Here is a 22851-nt window from a genome sequence, read left to right on the forward strand (position 1 = left end):
CAGAAGCGCTAGAGGAGTATAGAATGTTTGTGGTGGGGGGGTGGAATTTAAAAAGGAAATTAGGAGAGCAAAAAGGGGGCATGAAAAAGCATTGGCAGGTAAAATAAAGTCCAAAGTTATTTTACAAGTACATTAAGAGTAAGAGGATAACTAGGGAAAGAGTAGGGTCCCAAATGAATACTTTGTGTTGGTGTTTACAAGTGAGAGGGATGACGTGGTATGGAAATCAGGCAGAAGGACTGTGATATAATTAAATAAATTAGCATAGAAAGGGAGGAGGTTCTAAGTGGTCTGGCAGGCTTAACAGTAGATAAATCTCCAGGCCCGGATGAAATGTATCCAGGCTGTTGAATGAGGCAAGGGAGGAGATAGCAGGGGCGCTGGCAATAATTTTCAATACGTCTCTGGCCACAGGAGAGGTGCCAGAGGACTGGAGGACAGCCAGTGTGGTACCATTATTCAAGACGGTAAAAAGAGATAAACCAGGGAACTACAGGCCAGTCAGTCTAACCTCAGTGGTGGGGAAATTATTGGAAGTAATTCTGAGGGACAGAATTAATCTACACGTAGTGAGGCAGGGACTAATCAAGGACAGTCAGCATAGTTTTGTTAAGGGGTCACGTCTGACCAATTTGATTGAATTTTTTGAAGAGGTGAACTGGTGTGTAGATGAAGGCAATGCATTTGATGTAATCTACTTGGACTTCAGCAAGGCTTTTGATAAGGTCCTGCATGGGAGACTGATAACGAAGGTAAGAGCCCACGGGATCCAAGGCAATTTGGCAAATTGGATCCAGAATTGGCTGAGTGGCAGGAAGCAGAGGGTGATGGTCGAGGGGTGTTTTTGTGATTGGATGCCTGTGTCCAGTGTGGTTCCACAGGAATCGGTGTTGGGTCCCTTGCAAATTAGACTTGAATGTAGGAGGGTTGTTCAGTAAGTTTGCAGATGACACGAAAGTTGGTGGCGTGGTAAATAGTGAGGAGGATAGCCTTAGATTACAGGAAGATATAGACATGCCGGTCAGATGGGTTGACCAATGGCAAATGGAATTTAATCCAAGTGTGAGGTGATGCATTTGGGCAGGACAAACAAGGCATGAGAATATACGATAAATGGTAGGACCCTGGGAAGTACCAAGGATCAGAGAGACCTTGGTGTACATGTCCACTGGCCCTTTAAGGTGCATATGTGATACTTGCCTTTATTAGCCGAGGCATAGAACATAAGAACAGGGAAGTTATGCTGGAACTGTATAAAACACTGGTTAGGCCACAGTTAGAGTATTGCATGCAGTTCTGGAATCCGCATTATAGAAAGGATGTGATTGCACTAGAGAGAGTGCAGAGGCGATTTACCAGGACGTTGCCTGGGCTGGAGAGTTTTAGTTATGAGGAGAGATTGGATAGACTGGAGTTATTTTCCCTCGAGCAGAGGAGATTGAGGGGAGACATGATTGAAGTGTAGAGAATTATGAGGGGCACAGATAGGGTAGAAAGGAAAGAACTTTTTCCCCTTGGTGAAAGATCAATAACCAAGGGGCATAGATTTAAGCTAAGGGGCAGGAGGTTTAGAGGGGATGGGAGGAGGTATTTTTTCACCCAGAGGGTGGTGGGAATCTGGAACTCTGCCTGAAAGGGCAGTAGAGGCAGAAACCCTCATAACGTTTAAGAAATATTTGGATGTGCGCTTGCGATGCCACGGTATACAAAGCTATGGGCGTAGTGTTGGAAAATGAGAGTAGAAGAGTTAGGTATTTGTTTGACCAGTGCAGACTCGATGGGCCGAAGGGCCTTTTTCTGTGCTGTATACCTCTATGACTCTAAAATAGTATGGTTGTGGAAACCTTTACTTTCTAGAAATGGTCTGCCCTACGACAGAGGCAGGGTCTGCCGTGTGCTAGAGACAGGACCATGCCCCAAATTTTGTTCAGTGACTTAAATACTGCACCATATTCTGTGAAATCAGAGCCACCACACCGCTTCCAGAAATTTCATTTCAGTTGTTTTTCATCTAACTCACCTTGCTGTAGTCTTCCTCTAATACTAGCAGTTATTTGCTTTGTGTCCTACTTCATTTAAACAAAATCCAAGTATTGTAGAATACGTTCAGTTAATTCCCTATTGACACACCTCAAACTTATTGAATCACTCAGATCACTTGACTGAGGCTCTTGATCCTTTAATCAAGTTACCATATGCTTACATCATCTGGAACCACTTTGAGCTGATCAACAACCTGAAAAGTTAACTCTGTTTCTCCTTCCACAGATGCTGCCTGATGTGCTGAGTGTTTCCAGTATTTCAGTTTTATTTACCAACAGCTGAATTGTCCACTCACTTGTTTGTAGGATCTCGTTGTGTGCAAACAGCTACCACATTTGCCTACAAAAGAAGTCACTACACTTTAAAGCAATCCATGGAATCCAAAGCATTGTAATACTAGCCGAGTACCTTATTTCAAAGTTTAGAAATGGTCTGTGGCAGTTTCTACATTTAGAAATGACAAAGCAAATTAAGAGTCTCCAGGTGAATAGATCCAGTGTTGACAATTTTAGCAGTAAGTTCACTCAGACAGTAACTCAAACACAGAGGGTGAACTATACCTGCATTTTCCCTGGGAAGAAGCTTGCCCAAGAAGTCTGAAGTGGCAAGAACTGTATCAAGGGAAGTCACAGAGGAGTCCATATCAACTAGTGAACTGAAGTTCCTGAAATTTGAGGTCTCAATCCAGGGTAGCAAGTTACTACACTCCTATTCTTAGGAGGTGGCAGATGATGAAAATCTAGAAACATATGAATCAGCAATAATTCTGGGATAACTTCACCATGTGCAGGCTATAATCTTTTTAATTATGATTTTAAAATTCAAACTAGCGTCCACGAAGGTTAAGTTCACCCTGTTTTCTCCCCAGAAGTCATAGATCTTCTGTCAGGCAAGTTATTGAACAAGAAGTCAGTGTTCGTGCAGGTGTCAAAGCATGCATCATATTGGGCACTTGTATAAACCTGTCCATGTTCTAGAGAGGAAGTGCAAGAATATGGAATCAGCCACCATTGAAATAGTGTTGAATATTATAAACAATGTAAGGTGCTTAAAAGAAAAACAGCTGCCAATTATCTAAGCAGGTGATCAAAAACAAGCCTCAATAGAGAGGCTTTTGAAAACTGGGAGAGTGCAAGGGTTCACAGTAGCAACAAATAATCTAATCAATGGAGGGAGGGAGGGCAGTTACACAGCAGGCCAAAAAGGTAGAAAAGTTGTGGCCATTAAGGGTTACAAAAGAAAGAATGGTTAGAAATCCCTGATGGAGTTGTAAAAGATACAGAATTTGAATTTGACATGTTGGCGACAATGAGCAAATGGAAATTAAGGCAATAAATGACTTGTATCTATGGTGTCGGATGTAGCCGGGAAAGTTGGACAATATGGAGTTCAGTAAGGTGACAAGAAAGCACGGGAGGTAGTAGTGGTGAAGGAGGAATGATTTTTTTTTAAAATTGAATTTGTGTAGTTCCAGTTTAGTAGTTCTTGGTAAGAAATGCTTCGGAATAATGGTAAAAATCAAGGAATTAATATTGATTCAGGAAAAAATAGCTGAATGCCACAAACTTGTACTATAGGTGTGAGCTCAGCCACAAGACACATTTAACAATTGTTTCAGTAAGTTTATTAAAAATAATCAAAGAATAGAAAACTATACATAAAAAATGTTGGATTTTTACTTGCCCCAGTAGAGTCCTAAACACGATTCTTTTTGTACGTATGAACGTACAACCCCACAGTGGTAGTCAGGCCAATTCATTGTTCACCATGACAGAACTTGAACATGATACAGATGGTTATCCAGCACCACAAAATACACAGCGCTTTCAGATATTAATTGCATAAACCAAATCGCTACAAAGTAATGTGTTTCTGCCTTTGCTGAAGCTTATATAGCTAGATGTTATGCATCAATAGAAAACCATTTCAGCACAAATTCACCTTTATCATTTAAGCTTTGGTTTGAGCTGTAGTGTTTGCTGGGATTGCCAGTATGACTTAACTGTTACCTTGTACAGTAATTTCATAAAAATAATTCTTCCCCACCTCGTTTGTAATTGGGTAGATTTTAATTGCAAAAGCACATCTCCAACATAAGTTTAGCCCTCGCAGCTTAGGTCACCAAATGGAACTACATAACCATTGTAGAAAAAAGCCTTAGATTTTATGATCATGAATAATTGTTAGTAAAACCTTCTTAAAATAAACAGAGACCAAAAATAAAATCAAAACTTGTGACTTAGTGTGTTAAAATGGTTCTTTGAAATAGTATCAGAAGATGCTGTGAACTCAGCAAAAGTAGCAATGCCAACAGACAGCACAAATTCAGCAATATTTAAGAGATTTTTCAACATATGAGGATTACAACTGGTCTATTTTGAATGTATCTTTAAACAAGAGGTCACCAATAATTATAGCAGTAATATGGTAAATATACTCTCCATGGATGAATGTTGTGAAACTAAAGACTGCATAACACACTTCCATGGATGCAATGAAACTTCAAGGGTATACAAGCACTCGAACTACAGATTTATGGAAAAACAGTACCCAATATGCTCCAGTTATATGTTATACCAATACAATGTTCTGATTTTGTGCAAGATGCATCATCCTAATTGCATGGCTACCTTTTTTTATAATAGAAACTTTAGCAGAGATCTATTCACCTTCTGTTCAAAATAAGTCACATTTACACTGGTATCTGTGGAGAGTAGGGACAGTAATCCACAATTCTGAAGGCAAATGAAAACCCACACTACACACAGGTACAGTTACGCCCAAATGCTGGTATCCGAATGAACTGCTTCAATGAAATACATGGTTTCAAGCCAGCAGCGGGGCTAAACAGGATAGAGATTGCAGGTGTGTTCCTTGGGGAAGATGTTTTCTCAAATGTGTGGAATATGGTATATCTAAACTGAACATAATATCCAAAATATTGCTCCAAAATTCCTATTTGTGGGCTGGAATATTAAGCCGTGCAACTTCTGCTGCAGCTTTACATTACAGCAATCGTTCTACAGAGCTAAAATGAACAGAATTTTATTGTTCACAATGTTTATGATTGACAAATAAAACAAGCTATTCCCTGGTGCTGCACTGGGTTTATAACGCAAGCACTGAATTCATAACCCCTCGGGTTTGTTGTGCTAATTATACTGGAGAGTTGAAAATCTACGTTGTGAAGTTTCCACTGTATAATAATGTTCGTTTTCATTGGGGAAATTTTGTTAATTTAAACGTCACATCTACAAAGTCCCTACAAATTTGATCCTCATGCGAAATAATTTTACAGGTCCCCATTATTTTCATGAAATTACAGTATGTACAAAGACAAAACGTGGACTTTACTGGAATGCTCTAGAATATAAAGCACACTAGCTAAACAAGTCAATAGCATGCAACAGAAAATCATAGCAGTGAGCTCTCAATATTACACGTTGATAAAAGTAGTAACATTTTACAGATGAAATATCCTTGAATACTGTTGCTGAAAAAAGTCTAAACAACTTGAAAATTTTCCAAGTGTTTTCCTACAAATTCCTGAATGTCATGGCAACATTATCTCAAAACGAAACCACCTCCACAAGTGGACATCATCCACTTTAGTGTTTAGTTGGGTCAGCACTCCTTCATGAGACATTGTCACGTTTAAATTTCAACCTAATTCAGGCAATACAGAAGGCATGACAAATCTCCTAGGACAACTGTGGTACATTCGTTAAAACATAGGGCTAGGCAGGCTGTAATTTTTCTCTCTTCCAAAAAGGTAACAAAAAAACAGTGGTTGTCATGAAAAAATCTTGCATAGTCTAACTGTATGCATCAGTAATTTCCATTAAATGCCAGCAACATAGATGATTTAAAATCTTTGCTGTCCTTTGCAATACTGCATCAAAACACTTTCTACAAATGCATACAGCAGATGAAGTACTTTTTCTTTTTTTGCTCCTAATAGAACATACGCATACTGGTATACAGATTCCTTAATAGAATCAACATAATTCCTTCCACCACATTCTGTTAGCTGGGAACATCATTCATAAATGCCATCTGGACCCCAACATTAACAGGTTACATTTTTATGAACTATCACACTGAACAAAGTTCTCCTAGTTCACACAAAATTTTTGTTTTGTTTGAGTATGCCTTTTCAGTGTTGCAAGGCTTGCGTTTCTGGCTCTTATTCAAATCAGAAGTGAAAGATTCAAGGTGACTATAAACAGACCCTGAGAAAACGCAGCCCAAAACACAAATAATGACCAAAGCAGAAGAAAAGATGGTTCCAGTTGCGCTAAATTCCCTTAAAACTTCTGGTTAGTACTGAGTATTATACTGTGAATCAAGGAGCCAGAACTACTCAACAAAATCCCGTAGGGTATTAGCACACTCAGCTTAAATATCAAACCTGCCAAACTAAGAATCCTCTATAAACTTAGATAATGCAACCTGGGAAAGGATTTGTAAACTTCAAAATGTTTCCCTCCTCCACTTAAATATAACTTAAACATGTGATAATAACATCATATGAAAATTAAATAAAAACTTCTGAAAAACAGTTATTGCACAAATGATACAATATGTACAGAGTAAAAAGTTCTGATATATGTATGAAACAATGACTAAGAAGCGGCAAAAATAATTGCCATGAAAACGTCCATCTAGGTCAGCCATGAGAATGACCCTTGGATTGAAGTATTCCTAAATTTGCCTCTGCTTGTGAAGAATTGCAGAAAGTGCCCATCATCTGCAGAGTGTTGTGGTGAAAGCTCAAGCTCTTGCAGATCTATCACCAGAGCCGTTCAAGCAGTGACTTGAGAACTATGGGAAGCAAAATCTCCATATTCAATAAGGCTTCACAAATACTTAGCACAAGATGATATGTTCTGTAAGATGGAGTCCAACCATCATATCGGATACATGCAAACAGCCAGCTGTAGATATTAACCAATACCCACTAACTGCAGTTAAATGCTGGTCTTTATTTCCAGTCTGATGTCAAGATCATTCCGTTTTTATGTGAAGACTGGGGATGATATATAATGATTTCACACATCTTATCGACTTAAACTAACAGTTATTGGGTCCCGTGTCTGTTTTCTCCTTTTTGTGTTACGATTATTATATTGGTTATGCCCTCTGTGAATGACCTGCTGCTTCATGCCGCCCATTGAATTGTGACTGGAGCCTTGGTTATGGAGTCCCTTCACCGAATATTTTGGGCCACTGTGCTGCTGTTAAAGACAGTTGGAAAATACAAAACAAAAAAAATCAAAAAACAAGAATCCTTTGTCCAAGATCCTACTTAATACCTTATTTAAAATCTCAAGAAAACAAAACCTAAATAATAGCACTCATATTTCATCAGAAATTACATTGTAAAAACAGTCCCCTGGTTTGATCCTTAGTCAGTACCAAGACAGGGTTGCTGCAGCCTTAGCAATGGAAATTTCTTTGTGTGGGTGGGAAGGAGGTAGTGACTGTTAGGATTGGCAGGAAAAAGAGAGAGAAAATCAACTATTGTTCTCACTCATTGCCATTGTGAGACTCTTGCTAGAAAGTGAGGGAGGATATCCATGAAGCACAGGATCTCTTAGCTGTCATGTTCAAGCAGATAAATACCCAGCCAGTACTGACTGTCCAGGCTCATGAATGAGCAAGGCCAAAAAACTGATGCTGGAGGATTGTCGTCCACGTACCAGAATGAGTTGCATTCAAAGAAGGATAGAATAAATCAGATTTGATTGTACTGTGGCTGTACAATACATTGGTCAGATCCCAGTGCTGTGCTGACCATCTAAATGAAGGAATATTAGTCCCGTTAAAAGGGTTACTGAAACATAGTGACTTTGGATATCTAAAAGCTAGTATAAATGTTGATTTGTGGAGATAACCAAAACTCAGATCAAATTCAAAAACTTAGATGAAATATCCCCTCTACATTTCCCAGAATGTTGAGACCTCATATTACTAATAAGCCACCAAATGGAAACAAATAAAATGTGCAAAGGATAGTGGACTAATCTGCTGATTATATAAATAAAAACCAATGGCTGCCTCAGGATGTGGCTGTTACATACCAGAGTTGGAAAGGGCAAAAGGATGATCATACTCACTAAAGATAGGGGTTATTTATTTAAAAGGGAAAACATTTCAAATGACAGTTAAAATGTTACTAATACTGTTTCCACCATTAACTAAATATTGTAACTCACCCGCCCAGAAACAAATTTTAATCCCAAAAGCAGATGGCTGTATTTAACAATCTTGTTATGGTATATTTTGATCATCTAATACCTTACCCAAGTGCCCATTGTGCACATGAATTTATAGCATGATCATGATAGCTTAATTAATCCAAGGAAATATTTGAGTCTGATTCTATCCTCACTTGATGTCTAATTACATGCATATACTTTCTAACAGGGGTCTAGCAATCAGGAATGGGAATCTGGAAGGTATCTTCCTCTCCTTTGCATATGCACACAGAACCCAATTGCAATGAACCAGTGACATGCCATCCAAAATGAAATAATGCAGACTAAGATTCAAATATGAGCCTCTGGGATATGTATTGTTTTGTTAAACTAGTCTAAAGGTTACACAGTGGGACAACATGCAAATATTTAGCATGTACATCTGAAATTCCTCTTTCCTATTTTATAAAAGACATTTATGCCAAAGGAGAGAATTTCAGACAAGTGCATTAAGAATTTCTAGCTAAAATCTGATTGCTTAATTTTAGAGAAATGGTGTTTATAATTGAGCAGCGAGTGAAGCTTGTGTAAGTCAGCTTTAATCCTTTTCAAAGTATTGTGAAAGGAAACAACAATTCCATCAAAATAGTTCTATAGTATTTTAATACTTGGAGGCCAAGGGTGTCCAAATTGTAGCCAGTATGGAATTTCATCCCAAGTCCTGGAACTGCAGCCTGAGGTCCACATGGTTCATTCGCATTATTTGATTTGCCTAGTTTGGATTTTGTGGGTTATTTTCCATGAAAAGGACCGTTTTTATAGCTGTTGCCTAATTTGTGGGCAAAGCCTAAATCAAAACACCAAAGTATGCTAGCATTACTCATTTGGGGCTCATGGAGATTCGTGGACAAACCAACATAAATTTTATGCAACCCAAGGCTGAGTGGTGTGCATATATGCGGCCCACAACGATAATAAGCTTGGACTTCCTGCTTTAGGAAAAACAAAGTGCTTTAGTTTTTCTCTTTTCAAGTTTCCCTGCATCAGGCACTATTCTCCAGCTATAAAGGAAAAGAAGCTGATCTTGGGTTTGTGTTGGATGTACATTAAGATCAAGGTTTTTTTGTATGGAGAGCTCAAGTTAAGAAGCTAATATTTACTTTCTGTGGAGAAAGCATCTGACCTCCCATTCATTGCTTCTCAGACATATCAGCAGACTAGAAACCCGTTTTGTAAAAAAAACAAGTACAAACTATTGCCAAATACTCTATGGCCCAGTGAAAGCCACCTTTTTAGTCAGAAAGAAAAATGTTCCCTAATTTTGCTGCAAAATACTCATGTCCCACTTTTAAATAATTCTGTCACAATTTAGAATATTTGCGAATCATGCATTCTAAAAGTTATTAAGCTCAGTTCGGCACTAGTACTGCAAAGGTCAATTTTTGTTTTGACTTCACTAGTTCCTACCTTGTGATGCATATATAGACTTGGCAGAAGGCTAGGGGATGAAGTAGGGGGAATAGGGTATACAGCAGTGACAGGATTCATTGGCGCTCCTTCAATACAAACCTGCCTGGAAGGGAGTGCAGGGTGTGTGGAAACACCAATACTGGCTGGTGAGACACCAATCCTAGCCTGTATTGGAAGGTAGCAAAATAGACAATATTAACAAACTCTAACAATAACTTGTTTTCTAAGGAATAACTTTAAACAAAATAAAACTAGAGAAAAGCTTTAATTGCAAAGTATATACCAACATTTTTCATTTTACTTTACTGTCCTATACTTTTCAAAACCTTAGCTTTTAAGTGAAGGGACATAAATATTAATTATTCATCAGCATCGGAAGATATGATATACAAAAGCACGCAAATTCTCCAAACATACCAAAACTACACATGGGCTACTCTCATATTAAACATATGCATTAGTGTATGTAAGTAGCTGCATACATGTAAGCAAAGGCTGCAGCAGAACAGATCAGTTACTATTCAAATAAAGACTTTGATCAATAACAGTTGCAGAATGTTACAAAAAAAATACACTGCAGGAATGAAGAGGGACCAGGCAGCTAATTCTGTAAGCTCACTGCAGTTAAGCTCATTAAAATTGATTTTAAAGTAGTTTTGTTTAAGAACATTTTAAAGTATGGAATTACACAATTAATAGACATTCACTTTGGACTACATTTTCTTACAACCTATTAGAACGAGGCCTCGATGACTAAATAATTGTGACTGTTCAAAGAAAATTACATAATTATGAAAGGAGTGGGCTTGATGAGTCAAATAGTTTATTCCATTCATGCTTTGGACACACAATATAGCTCCACTTAGCTCCCCTGATGGGTCAATGAATAAATGCCTCATCTGATGTAGTGCAGAGTCACATAAACCAGGAAAGTCGTGTTCAATCATTATTTTATGCTGAATTAACTGTCCTCAGGCAGAATTATGATGAAAGTGTTATAATTGGCCTCAGCATCCTTGGGTTTTGGGAGGAAAACAGTGTTCCTACTTTAGATCGTCATCGATATGTTTACTTAAATCCTTTACCAAAGACAGCCTGCCACCCCTATGCCAGTCTGGCCTATTTGCAACTCCAGTCCTGCACTACGTGGTTGGCCTTCCCAGTTTTTCCCATGTTTAGAGAAATTTTTTTTAAAATGGCTCAGTCATCAGATATTGAAGTAAAAAATTGGTTTGAAGTTTTACAAATTGGAATAAGGTGCAATCCCCAGCTAAGACATAGCATGAATACAACCTGAGTAGCTGCCACCTCATGAAATTTGTTTTTAAACAATTTTAAATTGTATCAATTTATATTAAACATTTTAAAAGTAGCCCAATAATCTCTTGGCATATTTTAAAATTTATGATTGAATTTCCTTAAATCAACACTTGGTTTGAATTAGACATGAAATGTTTAAAATTAAAACAAATCCCACCAGATGAGCCTCTAGATTACTGAGAGTTCTGTAAGTTAGGAATTTCTTGTTCTCTTACACATTGCCGCTTTATAGCACACAGCAATATAAAGTTTAGATAGGGGTGGCCAATGAACATATGAGCAGCATGCAATTTCATTTTGATTTTGCTGTGAATCATTTCTATTCTCTCCCTATCAATTGGCTGTATCACACTATTTTACTCCCTCCACTATTGGGTGAATCAATTTCTTCACAACTTGCTGCTTCTCAGTTGTGTAGCCCCAGCAGTTATGCTCATTACGCAGAGTGGTGTTCAACACGAAGCAAGAAATGTCATTGATGGTGCACCAGACAGGAGTCTGGGAGGCTTGTCGAGAAGTGCATAAAGTGGAGTCAGTCAAACTATGTTATGGATAGGAATACGGCAAGATAATTTTAGGCTTTGAAAATATTTACAAAGAAAAGATCGGGTGCTTCCTTACAGAACTTTTTCTATAGGTAGTTTTGCATGTTCATAACAGATGGTAGGAGGTTTCAAAATCAGAGCACTACTAGATAGAATGACAATATACAGTGCTGAACTTTTGACCACGTTAATTGCTCTGTTGGGAAAAAAATAAAAGTGAGACCTTCTGTAGAATAAATAAATAATTAACAAAATGTATGAATACAAGGTATGACTATCAGAATAGTCCTCTTTGGAATAGTGGAGGGAAGGATGGCCATAAGGAATGGGGTGAGGTTGCACAGATGTGGCACACAACTGCTTTAAATTATGATGGAGCCTACAGAGCTAATGGATGTGGATACTCACTTAAGTATCATTCTCCCAGAACCCAAGCTGTAATGCACAAGGGACTGAAAACTTGTGTTTCATTTTGCTAGCCCGTGCTCCAAAGATTGGCCACCCCTTGTTTAGATGGCTGCAAATTTGACAGCAAGACCTGCTTATTTTGAAAGGACAACAGCTTTCTCACCTGAGCATTTGAAGTCACTATCAATGCACTTATGTTTGTCTGTGGTTTCCCACTTGGGATGGGTAGTGTAGGTGCTAAAGTTGCCATCAAAGGAGCTAATGCTGGGATGCCAAAGTGGTGAAGGTTTGAAGTTGTGCATGGTGTAGAATCAGAATCCTGTCAAAAGCACCATTAAAAACACTTTCACAGTGCTATTGTAACCAATTATTTCAATATATTAGTATTTTAATACAAATTTGTTCCAACATGATCAGATTTAAATCATGAAATCAATAGATGAGCATTAATGAGCTATTATTCTAAGCAATTCATACATTGCGAATACTAAACTGTATTTTAGCAGCAATATTGAGTACAATATTCATTGCAAACCCCATTAATATAGTTTAGATGGAAGACTGTACTTACTATATCACTTCCAGACAGTGATGAAGCTGATGAAGAGGAGGCAGAGGAGAGCTGCTGTGGGCTAGACAGAGACATAGGCGATGCTTGGCTATAGGGAGATTCCGAATCTCTGTTTTGCTGCTGTTCTCTGATAATGTTACCAGTGGTCTTATCTACTGGTTCAATCTTGACACCATTATCTGATTTGAGGGAAAAAAAAAGTTGACCATGTAGAAATGTATCAGAACAACAATTTAAAAAATGTTAACACTAAATGTTTCTATTTGACTCAGGTTTTTGTTCAAAAATGGGTAATCATTCTAAACTACTTTAGATTTTGCTAGCAAAAGATCTTGCAGCAAAGAAAGGATACTCACCACTGATCATGAAGGAAATCTCATTGAGAGATCAAGCAATCCCTCCAGCAAACATTTAACCTCTAGCCCCGTGCAGTGGTGCAATAACTGATTGCGGCATTCTTGGAACAGCGGTGATATCATCAGGCTGCCATATCAGCCAATCACATTAAGCAAAGATACACAAACAGGAGACTAAAAGCACTAAAATAAAATCACTTTTTTTAAACAAAGAAAATTAAAGATTGGGACATACTCACAGGATTAACATATTAAAATGTTCTCAAAAAAATCTAAAAAAAAACGTAAAAATCTAATTAATCATTTAACAGAACTGTAGGATTTTTAGGGCCATTTCTGTTGTTCACCAAATGTTATCATTCAGCTGTTAAAAGCTCTTACACTTGATTGTAAACTCCTTTTTAAGGAGTTTCAAATGGTGATGTGGGGCAGGAAAGTTGAAATTCTCACTGATTGCCAGATGTGGGCAAAGCCACATTGCAGCCTGTGACACAACCAAATGACAGAGCACAACTTTGGGATTTGTGCACTCATCTGTGCATGTCTGACATCCTAAAGTTGCAGCCATTTTCAGAGGGCAATGACAACGAATGCTGAGAGTTTGTCAACAATACCCACTTCACTACATACCCCCCATCAACAAAATCCGGCCCAGTGTATCAGAAAGACAGTGACACTCCAATACTATGGCAATGATCTAACAATGATAAGCATACAGTCTTGCTTTCCCCTTCTTATAGTCCAAGTCATAATCTTCTACAGATTAAGCCGATGGATAATATCTCCCAGGTAGCTATCGATGCCACTCTAAGACAGTGACCGAGGGATCACTTTGCCATTCTTCCTTCTCAATTAATGGCGCACAGCAATATTCTGCACACTACAGTTGTAGCTGAAAACTCAAAGAATAAGAGCTGAAACTTGTGTCTCACCATTCAGTAGTGTAGCATCATTGTCACCGAGCAAAGTCACACCAAAACTTCCATACAATATACCATTTTACAATTCTTTAGGCTCCCGATAGAGACAGCCATTCGCCTTGCCTCACTTGGAGCTATTTTCCGTTGTGGGAAAGCAATAGGTAGTCATAAAATAAAATCTTTTGCGATCAAAAGAATATAATCTTTTGAAATTAGCAAAATATATTTAGCATCATTCACAAGCATTGAAATCTGATCTTGCTAGGGGTGCCAGAATGGTCAAGCTTCTCTATAGAGGAATGAATGCCTAAGAATTTTTTTCTAAAAATTAGGACGATGTACGTACATTGCTTGACAGCCAATGTAATATATTTAGCTACAACTAGAGGTCCCTTATCCCTCTGCCTGGTTACAGGGCATATAGGGTCCTACACTTTTATGGTCCTTTTTTTTTTAAATATAGGGTAACAAACTTTGAAAGACCTAGAGAATTTTTACTGGCAATAATTACTTCTTCTGGTTTTGGCCAAAGCAGTTCATTTGATTTGGTGGTGTAACCTCCCTGGGGAAGGAAAACAGACATGAGGGGCACCTGGTCACCAGCCATTTAAATCAACTTCAACACTGGACAAATATAACCTATGTTTCACTAACTTCTAACCAAGTGGAAAAGAGGAGGGAAAAGAAAAGCAGGAAGGAGCATACAGATACAGCAAATGCAGCAATTGTATGATAAGAGAGTGACAGCGAGAGATTGAGCATGCAAGAACAACCAAGACAGCAAGTACAAGAGAGTGTGAGGATGAGAGCGCACATAGGGCAAAGGGCAAAGTGTGAAAGGCAAAGGCAAGGAAAAGCAAGGAATGTGAACTAGCACAGAGTCCGGAAAGGAAAAGGGCTCAATCAAATGTAATCCTGGTTTTATCAAACAGCAGGGTTACTAGATGGAAAGTTCAAAGGACCATCAATTTGATTTCCCTGACCCCCACCTCTTGTCCAGAAACACCGAAGCCAAATTTGAGGAGGGTGGAGGATGAGGCCCCTTCTACAAGAGCATTGGCATTGTCAACATGGCTAACAAAAGAAATTAAGGACAATATTAGATCCAAAGAGGAGTCTCAAAGTTGCTCGAAAAAGTAGCAAGCCTGAGGACTGGGAGCAATTAAGAATTTGGCAAAGGAGGACTAAGGGATTGATTAAGAGGGGAAAAATAGAGTATGAGAGTAAATTGCAAGGAACATAAAAGACTGTGAAAGCTTCTATAACTATGTAAGAAGAAAAAGATTGGTAAAGACAAATGTAGGTCCCTTACAGTCTGAAACGGGAGAACTTATAATAGAAAACAAGAAAATGGCAGAGCAATTAAACAACTACTTTTGTTCTGTCTTCACAGAGGAAGACATAAATAAATTCCCAGAGATACTAGGGAACCAAGGGTCTAGTGAGAAGGAGGAATTGAAGCAAATTATTATTAATAAACCAACAGTGCTGGAGAAATTAATGGAACTGAAAGCCGATAAATCCCCAGCGCCTGATAATCTACATCCCAGAGTGCTAAAGGAGGTGGCCAAGGAAATAGTGAATGCGTTGGTTGCCACCTTCCAACATTCTGTAGTTTCTGGAACAGCACATCGGAGGGTGGCAAATGTAACCCCACTATTAAAAAAAGAGGGAGGGAGAAAACAGACCAGTTCGCCTAACCTCAGTAGTAAGGAAAATACTAGAGTCAATTATAAAGGATGTGATAACAGGACACTTAAAAACATCAATAGGATTAGACAAAGTCAATATGGATTTATGAAAGGGAAATCATGTTTGACAAATGTACTGGAGTTTTTTTGAGGATGTAACTAGCAGATTAGATAAGGGAGAACCAGTGGATGTGGTGTATTTGGATTTTCAGAAAGTTTTTGATAAAGTCCCACATGAGAGGTTAGTGTGTAAAATGAAAACACATGGGATTGGGGGTAATATATCGGCATGGATAGAGAATTGGTTAGCAGATTGGAAACAGAGTAGGAATAAATGGGTCTTTTTTGGAGTGGCAGGCAGTGGCTAGTGGGGTACCACAGGGATCAGTGCTTGGGCCCCAGCTATTCACAATAGATATCAATGATTTGGAGGAGGAAAACAAGGGCAGAATCTCGCCCTTGCGTGCGGGCCCAGAAGGCAATTTCACACTGGCTGGTCAATTAAGGCCCATCCAGCATGAAATGTCAGCGGCAGCGCTTTGCGCTGCCTGTGCAGCCGGGGGAGGAGTGCGAGCATGACATTCTCGCATGCGTGCAAGCGCGCTACATAATCTCCCTGAGGCAGCTCACTGTCTTGGAGATGAAGACATATTTTTTAAAAATTTTAAATAAAGTTGTAATGAAATGTGAATCTGTCACATGAGCAGGGACATGTTATTAATGAAAGATTAAAACATTTATTTTTTTTTTGCTTTTGGAGGCCTCATTCCACCTGTGGATGAGGTTTCCAAAAAAGTGCAAAGGCCACTTGGTGTTTTCGCCTGCCTGCCAACCATAAAATTGGACTGGCAGCGAAAAATTTACATTAATTGGTAACTTAATGGCCTTAACAGGCCTTTTAATTGTTGGCAGTCACGCTGCTGGCTCCAGCGCACATCTGCCGACTGAGCTATCGCGTGATTGCGTGTTGATGTCGGCACGCTTGGCTGATGTCAACACACATCATTTCATGCTCAAGCGAAAATTTCTGCCCCTAATGTAATATTTCCAAGTTGCTGACGACAGGAAGCTTGGTGGGAATGTGAGCGATGAGGAGGGTGCTCAGAAACTTCATGGCAATTTAGACAGGCTGGGTTGGCAAGTACATGCAGATGCAATATAATGTGATTAAGTATTAAGTTATCCACCTTATTAGGAAAAACAGAATGGCTGGGTATTATTTAAATGGTGATAGATTGGGAAATATTGATGTACAAAGGGACCTGAGTGTCCTTGTATACAAATCACTGATGGAAGCATGCAGGTGCAGCAAGCAGTTAAGAAGGCAAATGGTCTGTTGGCTTTCATTGCAAGAGGACTTGAGAACAGGAGCAAGGATGTCTTACTGCAAGACCTTGGTGAGACCACACCCAGAGTAGTGTACGCAGTTTTGGTCTCCTTACCCAAGAACGGATATACTTGCCACAGAGGGAGTGCAGCGAAGGTTCACCAGACTGATTCCTGGGATGGCAGAATTGTCGTATGAGGAGAGATTGCCCTGACTAGGCCTGTATCCAATGGAGTTTAGAAGAAGGAGAGGAGATCTCATTGAAACATATAAAATTCTGACAGGGACAGACTGGATGCACGGATGATATTTCCTCTGGCTGGGGGGGTCTAGAACAAGGGATCACAGTCTCAGGATATGGGGAGACCATTTAGGACTGAGAGGAGGAGAAACCTCTTCGCTCAGAGAGCGGTGAACCTATGAAATTCTCTACCACAGAAAGCTGCGGAGATTGTCAGTGAATATATTCAAGGAGGAAATAGATTTCTGATCTCTAAAGACATCAAGGGGTATGGAGAGAATGCAGGAGTACGGCGTTGAGATAGAGGATCAGCCACGATCATGTTGAATGGCAGAGCAGGCTTGTAGGGCCAAATGACGTATTCCTGCTCCTATTTTTTATGTTCCTAAGACTAAATGACAAGGCACAGATGAGAGTTTTGGTGGAGGATAGGCTGAGACACATGGTGTTACAGAGCTAGCAGTGGACAGTTTCTGTGGCTGGAAGCTTAGTTCTGTTTCAAATAGAACACCCAGGTTGCAAACAATTTTATGCAAAGAGTTATTAGCCAGGAAGGGAATGGAAATTGATGGCAAAGGTATGAAGTTAGTGAAGACAATGGCGTTTGGTCTTGTCCAACTGAGGGATAAAAGAACAAAAGGGAAGTTCTGGGATGTGATGCAAGGCTAAAGAGATTAAATAACTAAAGAGATGATTGGTAATGGGACAAGAAACAAGAGGGATCTAGAGAATGTTGAATGTGAACAGCAGAATCAATACAACTGTTACTGCCCAGATAAATGGGGTAATTATCTAAAATTGTTGAACTCAATGTTGAGTCTAGAAGGTTGTAATGGAGCAGTGACCAATCTGTCAAACGTGACCTCCAGCTTCCAGTCGCCTGCCATCTTAATTCTCTAATCTACTCCCAACTCTAGTCTCTCAGTCCTCAAACTCCAATGAAGTTCAAATCAAACTCGAGGAACAGCACATCATCTTTCAATTAGGCACTTGACAGCATTCGTACACAACAAGTTCAACAATTCCAGATCATAACCTCTTGCCCCTATCTTTTCCAGGTGGCAGCTGTTAGTGATGATTCCATGGCTTTTTCCACGTATACCTATACTAGCCCCTTTTGTTCTTCACTTGTTTAATTATCATCTGCTCTTGCCTTGCACAATTACCCCAGGTCATTTAATCTCTCATGCCTTACACCCTACCATAGGCACTTGTTTTTGTTCTCCCACCCATCCTTTCCCTCCCTCTATACTTGTTTAAAACCTAGTACATCACTAACCTTTCCCAGTTCAGACAAAAGATCAACCTGAAACATCAACCTTTTCTCTCTCCACACATGTTGCCTGACTTATGAGTATTCCTGATATTTTCAGTTTTTATTTCAGATGTGCACCAACCAGAGAATTTTACTTTCGTGCCCTCCAGCCTTAGACTCCCCAACTAACAGAAATTGTTTCTCTCCATCTCCCTCTCTATTCCCCATAACATTTCCAAAACCGATCAATCACCCCTTAACCTTCTAAATTCCAGGGAATTTAACCTCACCCTCATAATTCAACCTTGGAGTCCAGGACTTATTCTGATAAATCTATGGTGCACTTTCATCAGGGCAAATATAACATTAAGGTGCGGTGCCCAGAACTGCTCATAGTACTGCAGGTGTGCTCTTTATGTAATGTACAGCTTGAGCACAACTTCGACCCCTTTGTATTCTAATCCTCTAGAAATGAAGGTCAGCATTCCATTAACCTTTCAATTATTTTCTGTCCTTGTCCATGACATTTTCACAATCTATCTACATGGCCTCAAGTCTCTTTGGACATCAGTTTCTAGCTTTTCACCCTTTAGAAAGCACCTTGGTTATATTCTTTTTGGCACCAAGTAGATGACTTCGCTTTTGCATAAACTGAAATCCATCGACCCGTTTTGCCCATTCACTTTTTCTATTTATATCTCTTTGCAATTTTATGCTTCCATCGCCACTGTTTACAATGCAATCTATCTTTGCATCATCAGCAAACTTGGATGCGTGTCTTTCTATCCCATCAATTCAGTCATTAATAAACACAATGAATACATGAGGCCCCAAACACAGATCTTTCTGGGACATCACTAGTCACTTCTTGCCAAAATTAATGTGCATGCCAACTACCTTTATTCCCTGTCGCCTGCCACTCAGCCAATTTCTTAACCAGGTCATATAATAATTTGCCTTCAATTCCATGAGCTTCAACTTTAGCTGTCTCTTATGAGAGACTTTATCAAATGTCTGCTAGAAGTCCATAAAAACAACATCCACAGACATTCCCCACTCCACTACTTTAGTCACTTCTTTAAAAAATTCTATCAATTGTCAGACATGACCTATCCTTTACGAAATCCATGCTCCCTTTCTCTGATCAGTTGAAAAATTTCAAGGTGTTCAGTGACTCTATCCTTAATTATAAGCTCTAGTAGTTTCCCAACAATAGGTGTTAGGCAAATTGGTTTAATTCCAAGGATTCCCTCTCACCTTTCTTAGTTAGTCAAGTGATATGTGCAATTTTCAAATCTAAAGGAATGGTTTCCAAATCCAGAGAACCTTGGAAGATAGCGGTTAAAGCATCTGCAATGTTCTCACCTACTTTCTTTAAAACAGTAGGATGGAAACATATGTTCCTGGGGATTTGTTACTGTTTAGTCCCATTATTTCCTTCATTACTGTTATGATACAGACATCAACTTTGACGAGTCCATGCCCCTTAATTCAATATTAGTTTTCTTGGCATGTCCAGCATGCTAACTTCTTCCTCTACTGACAGAAAGTAATTATTCAATATGTTCATCATTTTCTTATTTTCATCAACATTACCATCATAAATTTACAAAGGGGTCTACAGTGCTCCTGCCAAACCTTTTTTTAATAATGACATTAGAAAAATATGTGTTGATTTTGATATCCCTTGCAAGTTTATCTCTCTCTCATTCACCAGGATCAGCTTTTTATTTTTGCATTTTTGCATGCTTCTTTTAATTTTATTGGATCTCTTACCCCTTCAGTTGTCAATGGCTGTTTTCTTTGGCAAGTACTGCCCTTGTTCCTTAGGGATATAAATTGGTTCTGATATTGCATTAAATTCTTAATACCCCCCACTAATCTTCTGTCGTAATACCAATTAACAGACTTTTCCAGTTTATTACAGACAGTTTGTTTCATTGTATTTAAGCCTGTCTTGCATAAATCTAGAATCTTAGTAACTGTTTCACATTCCTCGCTTTCAAAAATTACACAAAAGAACTCAATCATATTATGATCTCTATTAGATAAATGTTCACACTTGTTAGGCTGTTAACCAAATTTGGCTCATTACTAAATCTAATATGTAGGGCATGTGGCCCAAATAAGCATTCTTGGCACAGAGCTGAAAGAGCAAACTGAATGAATTGCAGGTGCAAGTCCAAATTTAAGTTTATGACTGGGATATGGCTACAAATGGTCAGAACTGGGAACTAAATAGACTAGGTTGCAAGGTCTACAGGAAAGATATGGAAAATGATCGAGGGAGAAGAGTAACCTTAGTGATTAAAGTTAAAGCAGTATTTGCCATTTGCCAGGACGTGTGCTATTTTGGTATGCTTTTTCTTTTTGTTTTATGTTGTCTCGTTTCTTTAGCTGTTCATGGCTCCCACTGAGCTGTCTTTTTACTTATTGGCAGGTTTGCCCAGTTTACTGTTGAAAGTCTCTGCCTCATCAACATTGAAGTCAGCCTCACTGAAATCTAGAACCTTAATAATTGCTCCATGTTTCTCCCTTTCAAACATCATGTCGAATTCAATCAAGTTATGATTGCTATCAGATAAATATTCTCGCACCATTACATTGTTTAGTAAATCTGGCTCGTTAAATCAGAAATGACCTGCCCAATCCCTGCCCACCCCATTGGTTGCCAGACATATTGTTGCAGAACACTGTCCTGAATACACTGAATATACTTACCATCTTTCCGACATGTGCTTATCTCAAACTATATGAAAGTTAAAATCTTTGATTAAAACTGCTATTTTTTTCTACGTGAGGGGAGGGGATGATATACCATTCCCACAACAGTTTCAAATCCTTTTCTAGTTCTTAATTATACCCATCAAGGCTGCAATTCCCGATTAACCTTCATTACAAATGTTTTGGTCATTGAACTGTTTTCAATCTTAATCACTAAGGTTAGTTCCCCCGCCGCCGTACACCATTTTTCCTATCTTTCCTGTAGGCCTTATAGCCTGGAATATTTAGTTCCTATTCCTGAAAGTTTTGCAACCATGTCTCAGTAATGTCGTACTTTCCAAGTTGAATTTACGCTTGCAATTCATTCCATTTGTTCCTCATCCTTCATGCGTTTATAGAAAGAACACTTATTTGGGCCAAACACCCTCATTTGTCCTTATGTTCTCATGTTTTGCTCCCACCGTTCTCATTTCTCTTTCCTGGTTGAATTACTTTCCATCTTTTAGTTTTCAATTTACTCAGTTCCCAAGCACAATTTCTGACTGGTACTCTACTCCTTCCCTTTCATTTGTCCTTGGTGTTGTTCCACCTGGGCTTTGCATATCTGTATCATAACTTGTATTCTAGTCCTCCAGATATAAAAGCCAGAATTGCTTTAGCCTTTTTGATTATTTTCTGTACCTGTTAATGCATTTTAGTGATCCGCGTACATGCAGCCCCAGGTTTCTCAGGAACTATTGTTTCTAGTCTTGCGTTTTTAAGAAAATATACCTTTTAGGTCCAAAGTAGATGACTTCACATTTGCCTACACTGACTTTCAGTTGCTACAGTTTTATCCATTCACTTAATCAGTAACTTTGTCATTTTGCACTTCCAACAACACCGCTTATATTGGCCTCCACAAATTTGGATATGCAGCTCTCTATCCTATTTTCTAAGTCATTAATAAATATTCAAGGCCCCATTTCCTTACTGTATCTCCTGCGTTCAGCCAATTTCTTAAACAGGTCAATAATTTGCCTTTTTGTGATTTGGTTAACTGGTTAACTAAATGGCTGGTCATGGGAAAAAGTCTAAGAATGATCCATTAAAAATTCTGTATCACGATTATTTTACCATTAAAAGTTTAAATGGATCAGAGTACAACTGTAGTACAAGAGGTAAGAACTACAGCTGGAGGAAATATGCATGTCTTGGGTTCATTTCTATCTATGCAGTCACAAACAGAGATTCACCTGAAATAGCTTGTCTTCTGCTCCATCACCCAACCCCCGGATCCCACACCACCCAAGAATCTATCCTCGGTCCCCTCTTATTTCTCATATAGGTGCTGCCACTCAGCACCATTATCCAAAAACACAATGTTAGGCTCCAAAAATACGCTGCTAACACCCAGCTCTGCCTCACCACCATCACTTAACCTCCCCAGTGCCGCTGATTTGTCATACTGCTTGTCCAGAATCCAATAATGGGTGTGTAGAAATTTCTGCCAATTAAATACTGGGAAGGCCTGAGCCATTGCTCTCGGTTTTTGCTACCAACTCCATCCCTCTCCTTGAGAAGTGGCTAAGCTCAACCCTTTGCAACCATTGAGTCCTACTTCACCCTTAGTGAGGTTCTGATGTCCTCTCCATCACAAAGATTGCTCGTTTCCACCTCAATACCATCACCTATCTCCACCCCTGCTCAGATCATCTCCTGCAGAGATCCTCATATCTTTTTTTTCTTATTCATTCACAGGATGTGGGCTTCACTGGATGGGCCAGCATTTATTGCCCAT

General features: G+C 39.0%; 1 protein-coding gene across 8 annotated transcripts in view; it reads right to left on the bottom strand.

Moving 5' to 3' along the window:
• Window positions 1-3650: 3650 nt before the first annotated feature.
• tent4a (terminal nucleotidyltransferase 4A) overlaps window positions 3651-22851 on the bottom strand; it is a 90713-nt gene continuing 71512 nt past the window's right edge. For 2 of the 8 annotated variants that reach the window (XM_041184501.1, XM_041184509.1), the window contains exons 10-13: window positions 12558-12736; window positions 12150-12305; window positions 9711-9878; window positions 3651-7280 (exon numbers count right to left, since the gene is read on the bottom strand). In XM_041184501.1, coding sequence (XP_041040435.1) covers window positions 7104-7280; window positions 9711-9878; window positions 12150-12305; window positions 12558-12736 — 680 coding nt within the window. In that variant the 3' untranslated portion in view covers window positions 3651-7103. The remainder of the gene's footprint in view (window positions 7281-9710; window positions 9879-12149; window positions 12306-12557; window positions 12737-22851) is intronic. The other 6 variants (XM_041184504.1, XM_041184503.1, XM_041184502.1 and 3 more) reach the window with 6 other exon arrangements.

The sequence above is a fragment of the Carcharodon carcharias genome, chromosome 3 (genome assembly GCF_017639515.1).
Source record: "Carcharodon carcharias isolate sCarCar2 chromosome 3, sCarCar2.pri, whole genome shotgun sequence".
NCBI lineage: Eukaryota > Metazoa > Chordata > Chondrichthyes > Lamniformes > Lamnidae > Carcharodon > Carcharodon carcharias.